The sequence below is a fragment of the Aedes albopictus genome, chromosome 2 (genome assembly GCF_035046485.1).
Source record: "Aedes albopictus strain Foshan chromosome 2, AalbF5, whole genome shotgun sequence".
Taxonomy (NCBI): domain Eukaryota; kingdom Metazoa; phylum Arthropoda; class Insecta; order Diptera; family Culicidae; genus Aedes; species Aedes albopictus.
In genome coordinates, this window is record NC_085137.1 from 134,218,801 (window position 1) to 134,227,648 (window position 8,848).

The 8,848-nt window shown below is 40.2% G+C and overlaps 1 protein-coding gene across 1 annotated transcript; it reads left to right on the top strand.

Moving 5' to 3' along the window:
- The first annotated feature begins 4,469 nt into the window (after positions 1-4,469).
- On the top strand, positions 4,470-7,085 carry LOC115255515 (protein-glucosylgalactosylhydroxylysine glucosidase-like). Its single transcript, XM_029853644.2, has 4 exons — positions 4,470-4,652; positions 4,718-6,244; positions 6,307-6,800; positions 6,864-7,085. Exons 1-4 carry the CDS (start codon positions 4,558-4,560, stop codon positions 7,037-7,039), a joined length of 2,292 nt encoding a protein of 763 aa, XP_029709504.2. The 5' UTR covers positions 4,470-4,557; the 3' UTR covers positions 7,040-7,085.
- Positions 7,086-8,848: the final 1,763 nt, after the last annotated feature.

Below are 8,848 nucleotides of genomic sequence, written 5' to 3' on the forward strand. Positions count from 1 at the left end.
TAAACCTTTTCAACCGTCATTTCAACAAGAAAACCTGACTGGAATCCATTAAGAGATGGCTCAACGATCGCATTCGTAATGATTGAGTGCAAATGACAAACACAAATATTTCCTGTCAGGTAGAAAGTACTGCATTCGATGCTTCGTTAGTCAGATTTGTGCCTATAAAGTTTGTATTACAATGGGATTTCTTGATGTTTCACCTTGATGAACGTCTCAGAGCATTTGTTTCAGGAAATTCTAGCCAGGATTCTTCTCAAGTTCCTTACGGGATTTCTCCTGTTTTTTGTTGGATAACCGCAATTTCTGCTCCGAATGCTCTCACACTTCCTTACAGGATTATTTTCACGATCTCTCCCAGCGTTCTTTCATGAATTCCTGAAGGTTTGTTGGAGATTTGTTCAGGAGTTTCTCTCAAGACTTCATCCAAGGTTTTCCCTTATTTGCTCTCAAAGTTCTTTACGGGATTTTTCAGTATTCCTTTCGGGATTTCTACGAGTTGTTGGTGGCAGTTCTGCCAGTGTTCCTTCTAAAGACGATTTTCTACAAGAGGGGGTTTCTACAAGAGCACTTCCCGGGATCACTTTCAGAGCCCCACCCCCCCTCCCCCTCCCGCCACGTGATTTCTTCCGAATACCCTTTTTCTCCAGTTAGCCTAGTTGCTAAAGCCATGGATCGCCAATCCAGAGACGGCGGGTTCGATTCCCGTTCCGGTCGGGAAAGTTTTTTGTATCATTGTACTTATTGTTATTGTTATTGTTATTTATTTTTAACTAAAAATTTGAAAGAGGGAAAATCCCCTTTGAGTGATTTCCTCATCTACGAAATCTTTCTCAAAAAGGCATAGAGCCTCTTTATCTTTTCGAAAATCGTTATAAAATAAACTTAAAACTAAAGGCTCCTCCGGAAAAGTATCCATAATCGAGGCGTGGACTTGATGCGGACTTGTCAAGGTATGAACCAAGGTAATCTGTCTACGACGAAGGAATTTTGAACATCACGGACAGAAATCGGATGCAGTTCTTGAAAACTGAAAAAAAAATTGAAAGAGTATCAAACAGCATAACCAATTTCAATAAAATATCTGAAAAGAATTTTCATCATGGCTTACAACCTAAAATATCTCTAACAGATACAGGTAAAGAAAAGCCTAAACTTTTAAATCTATCAATTAAGTTTTTCTGGGTAATGTATAATGAACACAATGAAAAATTATGTGATCAATATCTACAATCTACAATATTGATACGAATGACTATTAGAAATATAATAAGTAAGGGCCCATATAGCCGAGGTGGTAAACGCACGGGTATTCAGCATGACTATGCTGAGGGTGACGGGTTCGATTCCCGGTCGGTCCAGGATCTTTTCGTAAAGGAAATTTCCTTGACTTCCTTGGGCATAGAGTATCTTCGTGCCTGCCACACGCTATACGCATGCAAAATGGTCATTGGCAGAGGAAGCTCTCAGTTAATAACTGTGGAAGTGCTCATAGAACACTAAGCTGAGATGCAGGCTTTGTCCCAATGAGGACGTTACGCCAAGAAAAGGAAAAGGAAAGGACATAAGTCTTGAAAACAGACAAATAAATTTCTACTAGTAGATAAATGTTTGAACCAAAGTTTTTTTTATCCACAACAGGACAAATGGAATGACACCAACGACCTTTATCACTGCAATCCTAATCGATTTGCCAAGAAGATTTCGGGTGTTTCCGGGTTTTTGGTGCATTTTAATATTTCTCAAGATCGTCTCAGGGGAGTTTCAGGGGGTCTCAGGTGGGCAGGTTTTTTTTTATTTTCGTACAAATTGGGCCGAAGGGTCACAGATTTTCATGAAACTTTTTCCGCAGGCAGGGCTCATGGATATATGAACAAAAAAAAATTGAGGAAAATTCAGGGTCGCCTATTTTTCCGGAAAACTCAGCTGGATTTTTTTTTGTTTTCCCCTGACACTACTTACTTTGAAAAATCATAACTCAAGAACGAAGCACCGTAAAAACAAAGTTTTTTTTTAGAAAATGAAAGCAAATTTTCTCAAAAATCCAAAAAAATATGAACTGGAAAAAGTTTTCCACAAAATTTTCCACAGTTGAGAAAATTCGTAAAGAAAAGCCGGAAAAACTATGCCCGAACTTGTGGAAAATTTTCGAAAAAATATTTTTGAGAAGGTTATTTTATAAGCTTTAATCGCTGAAATTTTTGGAATGCACTTTTTTTCGTTTTAGAGTTATGGCCAATTTTATTGAAAAATGTCCATATGTGCCATAAAGGCCTTTTCTTTGAAAAATCATTATTCAAGAACGATGCATCGTAGAAACAAAGTTTTATAATGAAAACGAAAGCAAATTTTCTCAGGAATTCAAAAAAAAAATATGAAGTGGAAAAAGTTTTCCACAAAATTTTTCTCCGTTGAGAAAATTTATAAAGAAAAGCCGGAAAAACTATGCCTGAACTCGTGGAAAATTTTCAAAAAGATATTTTTAAGGAGGTAATTTTATAAGCTTCGATCGCTGAAATTTTTGTAATGTACTTTTTTTTTCGTTACTGAGTTGTGTAAGCCTATATTATATGGTCATTATTCACAAAATTTGCCAAATCTCAGGAACGAAAATTAAGTGCATTCCAAAAATTTCAGCGATTAAAACTAAATATGAACCTTCCTAAAATTTTTTTTTAGAAAATTTTCCACGAGTTTGGACATAGTTTTTCCGGCTTTTCATTATGAATTTTTTCAACGGTGGAAAATTTTTTCAACTTCATATTTTTTCTGAATGCCTGCTTTCATTTTCATTAAAAAACTTTGTTTCTACGATGCTTCGTTCTTGAGTTATGATTTTTGAAAGAAAAGGCTTTTATGGCACATTTGGACATTTTTTAACAAAATTGGCCATAACTCGAAAACGAAAAAAACAGTGCATTCCAAAAATTTCAGCGATTTAAGCTTATGAACCTTCTTAAAAATATTTTTTAGAAAATTTTCCACGAGTTCGGGCATAGTTTTTCCGGCTTTTCTTTACGAACTTTCTCAACTGTGGAAAATTTTGTGGAAAACTTTTTCCAGTTCATATTTTTTTTTGGTTCCTGAGAAAATTTGCTTCCATTTTCTAAAAAAAAACTTTGTTTCTACGATGCTTCGTTCTTGAGTTATGATATTTCAAAGTAAACACATAGTGTCAGAGGAAAACAAAAAAATTCCACCTGAGTTTTCCGGCAAAATAGGCGACCCTGATTTTTTTATTTTTTTTGTTCATATATCCATGAGCCCTGCCTGTGGAAAAAAAAATCATGAAAATCTGAGACCCTTTGGCCCAAACCCGTACGGTTATATAAAAATTCCCCTGAAGAGACCAATGTGATTTGACTCCTACTTTGTATCATTTTTTTTATTTCTTGTTTGGTATAAAAGTCACTGCGATCAGTTTTTAGATCTATTGTATCATTCTAACAACTTATTGTACGTGTACTCATAGCCACCGCTAGTATTAGAAACGGGTTGAACAAGCATATCGTTTTTTAATACTCTCTAATAAGATTTTGTATATTTTTCGATACACAAAAAAATGTTATTTGTTGTAAAATAACAGCAAATCAGAAATAAAATAATTTGCCATAAATATTGCTAGACTTGAACAGATATTGAATGATAATACTGTATTATCACGCTAAAACGACTCTTTTTTAACTGTACCTCGGTCATTCGGCTTTTGTCGATTTAAAATGTGTTCAAATGTTACTGTTTGCACACATTAAATGTGAAACGTTCGAATATTGCGCTTGTACTCGTAGCCGCAGCTGCAGCTAATCCTCATCCAGCCAATGCTTCCGAAAGTTTTAAGTTGGTGCTATTCCACACCAGAAAGGCCAAGAGGACAACCGGAATGAATTACAGTGGTCAACATTAGTTGAAGGAACTAAGTTTTGCGCCTGTTCTTTTGCAATATCATTATAAAAATCAAAAAAAGATTATTGAATCATTATAAAGTTCTTGAATTGCAACGCGCAAGGGTTACGTTCACGAATTACTTCCAAAGTTGAACTTTGCTAGGGTATCCCAATCACCGTTTACGCTAACGACGACGGATGTGAAAACGATAACAGTGATTCATTTATGATAACGAAAAATGCATCAATAAATAATCTGGAATCGGCAATAATACGTTCCAACGGTTCAATGTAAGAAGAAACGTAGATTATGATTACGTTTTCACCAATACTCCGACATTAATTTGCACGAATGAGGCGAGCCTCTGGGGATCAAATGGAGTCACCAATAAAAAGCAAAGCAAGGGCTTACTATTCTTTTTGACGTCACCAACCTACCAAACTGTTTTGCGTTGACATTCAGGCAACGCCACAGAACTCTGACGGTGACTGTTTGCTGGTATTGAGCCCTTTCTCTGCTATCTTATCTACATTTCCGAAAATGTGCGCCCTATCTTGGCTCCATGCCGCTTAAAACCATGGTTATCGAATCCGCGGAAGTCAGTTGGAGTATTCGGTTCGCCTATACAACAAGTGATCCCGAATGTGAATTTGAACACAAACCGCAAGTTGAATGGCGTCGATAAATATGTTATCATTTCTGATAATAGCGATATGCAGCTCGCTTGGTCTGGCAATCGACACAAATTACCTGTTTAACTCGAATTCGTGAGTAATCTTTTTCAATAATCAGCGCCCAGTACATTTTTTGAGCTTTCAACTGATTTGCGCAGGTTTCCAGATGCCAGTGCCGTTCCCACGCTTTCAAATGGAAATCTCGGATTTACCGTGTTCAGTGATAGCGTCTATCTGACTGGAGTTTACAATGGACGAGGATCGCAAAGCCAACGTGCCCGTATTCCAAACTATGCCAATATCCAACTGGAAGCATGCAGCTATCCGGAAACTAATCCACCCTACTGTTCCTACCAGCTGGACATTAAATCCGGTCAATTCCGAACGGTATACGATGATCCGAATAGACTTCTTCGCCTCACTCACAGTGTTTACCCTCATCGTTACTTCAATCACGTCGTTGTCAACAATATTCGAGTTCAACGGCTGAATGCTCAAGGTCCACTGTACGCAAATATTAGACGAAATGAGGGATTACCATCAGCTGACTTCTCCTTCGATCCCGCTCAGTATGTGGAAATTCGTGATCAGACATTCATGTATCGATGTGGTCCTACGAATGAGGTCGAAGATCCGAAGATTGACACAGAAGGAACAACAGTGTGCATATACTACAGTGAAATACCGACAACTCTTGTGGTATTGGAAGATCGCACCGCAGAGGACTTCAGTTTCTATACCGTGTTTGCCCGGAGTCAAACAGAGGCTGAAAATGAACTTCGTCTTTTAACGATGAGCACGGCATCAAACATAAATCGTATACAGGAAAACTACATGAGCGACCTGTGGAATCAGTATGGGATTACTGTTGACGGAAACGATGAACTAGACCGAGCGATCAAGACCAGCGCTTTTCATCTGTTGAGCAATGTTCCGACACTGTATACTCCTAATTCTGTACAACCATTCGGAATATCGCCTTCCGGTATCGGACGAAATGATTTCCAAGGACATGTCATGTGGGATTACGATATGTGGATGTTCCCAATAGTGCTGCTGATTGATCCGATTGTTGCGCAGGATATGCTGACATACCGGACGAGAATCATGCGAAACGCGGTAGAAAACAATGCCATATTTAATAACATTGAAGGATGGCAGTATCCTTGGGCTTCTGCTTACACTGGAATTGAGGTTACATCGACTCCAGGAGCGGCTGAACTACAACATCATGTTACAGCAGACATTGCCTTTTTTATAAGGCTATTCATGCACGCTACGAACAATTTGCCCTGGTTGAGAACAGAGGGGTGCGACCTGGCTTACAATACTGCTCGGTTTTGGAAAAATCGAGTAGTTTATAACTCCGATACGGATAAGTACGACATTCGTGCCGTAACTGGGCCAGACACTATGAACCAAAACGTTACCAACAACGTGTTCACCAATGTCGTTGCTGCTAATAACCTGTTTCTTGGCGATTATGCTGGATGCATATGCAAATCTCTTCTGGGCATTAAAGACGAAGAATTGGATGAAATGGTTCGTACTGCAAGAAGTTTACATTTGATGTACGACTCAGATAACGACTTCAATCCAGAATTTGAGGGATACACCGTCGGACAGTCAATCGCTGAAGCTGATGCCGTACTGTTGGCTTACCCCCTAAATCTTTTGATGGAAAAGTAAGTCTTCATTAGTTAACTCGTTTAATTAACCCTGAATCATAAAATTCCATTCCTAAAAGTTCGACGAAGAGACATAATCTGAACACCTACGGACCCGTCACGGCGGCAAGTAGTTCAGCAATGACGTGGTCGATGCACACCATCGGATGGCTCGAGCTGGATGAACCGACCTTAGCCGCGGAAAATCTTCGTCGAAGCTATCAACCGTATCTTCGTCCGCCGTTCAACGTCTGGAATCAGGGTTCCACCGAATTCCCCGGAGCGTCAAACTACGTTTCCGGCGCTGCCAGCTTTTTGCACGCAATAATAAACGGCTACGCTGGAATCCGACTACGGGATAAAGAAATGGTTATCAACAGACCACGGTTACCACCTGGAACTACGCGTCTACTCATTCCGCAGATTAACTTCAACCGGTTTCGATTTTCGCTGGAGGTACACCAAAACGGAACCTTTACGATCCAACAGAAAGCATTTCCCACTGCCCCTAGTATACTCTTGACCATCGATGGTTTGAGTATCAGAGCATGTGGCATCAACACAGAATGCACTTGTAAGTTGCATACCGAAAGTCATTTTGAACACCGGAATACAATGCGTTTTTTTCTGATTTCAGTTCATGGAACTCACACGGCTTACCTCGCTCTGACGGAATTCGATTCAAGTTGTACACTGAAGCCGACCAAGATGAATATGAAACTTTCCGACCAGAACCACGGAGTGATAGCTAGATTAAGTCCAATGATTTTCGTTACTGTTGTGATTGCATCGGTTCTGAATAAATTTCACTAGATTGCAACATAAATTGTTATGAAGTTATGAACTTCTACCATCGATCACCTTTTTTTTCAATGTATAATCTCTTGCTGAGTCCGAAATCGTTCACTCACTCACTCATGCATCCTGAACATGAGTCCCATAGGGCAACGTGAAAGATCTCTATGCTGAATGGTTACTCGCTTCAGCCTTGACTCGAGCCCAACCCAGATTTCTTTCTAATTACTTCATTTTCTTACTGGGTTATCATCGCCAAAATCCCCTGCGACTGCCTTTGCTTCAATATCCTGCCAGATCCTAATCCAGCAGCGCTTCATCAGGTATCAGTAGGTCGGCTCCAGAGGCACGTTCTCCTCTGTTTGGGAAATTTGTACCATCACCATGAACACGAGCCTATTCATCGTTTACCTGACGGAGAAGGGAAGGAAAAAAGGACAGAGAGCCTATAGCTCTTTACCACAGCGGGTCAAGAACAACAGAACGTCCTCAAGATTCAGGTTTCTGAAGTCAGTTTCACTTAATAAGTGTTTTCCGCAAATTGCGCAAAAACTGGACAGTTACATATTGAATGATACGGATTTCCATAATCGGATTCACAGCTATCACATGCAAATGAATCAGCTTGCTGAATATTCGCCATGTGATAGCTGAGTCGGCAGTGACCAGTCAATGCTTTGACCAGCATGCTGCAATTCTGCTTTGACAGATTTGTTAGATACTTCGCCACCCCTAGAGATGGCTCAGTACAATTTAGTTTAACATCATGACTCCAAACTATCCCAGTATTGTTTGTTCTGAGTGGCAGCCCAGGTGTGAATCTGAAGCTTTACCCAACACTTGGAAACCGGAACAGCTGGCTCAGGGCCAATGAAGACATGTGATGCTCCAGTGCGAGCTCATTCATCAGCCATGTCTTTTCCAGCGATGGAAGAATGACCAGGTACGCATACAAGGTGAACAGTGTTTGCTGAATTCAGCTCCTCGATTTGAGTTTGACAAGCGATACTTATCATCCACCTAGAGTTGGCCGATGCAAGTGCTTCAATAGCAGCCTGGCTATCTGTACAAAAGTATATTACTTTGCCCATTATGTGCTGCTGAAGTGCTCATTGCACTCTCTACACATAAGAGCAAAGATTTTGGCCTGAAAAACGGTGCAGTGTCTACCAAGTGAGTAAGACTGATACAGCCTTAGCTTACGAGAATAAACACCAGCACCTGCTCGACCTTCGAGAAGGGTGCCATCAGTGTAACATACGATGCCGTCTGAAATACTTCTTTCCAGATATCCAGATGTCCACTCTTCCCGGGAAGGAAATTTCGTGGAAAATGTCCTACATGGGAAATTACAAGCAATTGTAAGATCACTTGGAGCAAGGACAACTTTGTCCCAATACACCAAAAGTGGAAACAGCGAGGTGTGTGTTGAACTGCAGTTCACAGGACTTTCCTCTAGTAAACCGAGTACCCATAGACGGTAAGTGCAAGGAAGTGCTTCTTGTTTGAGATGAATGTGTAGTGGGGCAACGTCAAAGAGAACTTCGAGCGCTGCCGTAGGAGTTGAAGAAAACGCTCCAGAAGTCGCCATTAAGCACATCCTTTGGAGATGGCCTAATTTTGATTGGACCGTTCTCATTTCGCCCTTTTGCCACCACACAAGACATCCTTAAGCCAATACTGGACGAACAACAGTCGTGTAAATCCATTTGATATATTTGGGTTTTAGACCCCAAGTTGAACGAAAGGTTCGCCGGCATTGCCCGAAGGCCATACAAGCAGGGATGCCAGATGATTTTTCCAAAAATCTGTATCAGGATTTTAGAA

What these genes read in the sequence shown, in the direction of transcription:
- LOC115255515 (XM_029853644.2), top strand. Translation starts at nt 4,558, where the DNA reads ATGGCGTCGATAAATATGTTATCATTTCTGATAATAGCGATATGCAGC. An exon ending in TACCTGTTTAACTCGAATTC is followed by an intron (nt 4,653 to 4,717) that starts GTGAGTAATCTT and finishes TGATTTGCGCAG; the next exon opens with GTTTCCAGATGCCAGTGCCG. An exon ending in CATCAACACAGAATGCACTT is followed by an intron (nt 6,801 to 6,863) that starts GTAAGTTGCATA and finishes TTCTGATTTCAG; the next exon opens with TTCATGGAACTCACACGGCT.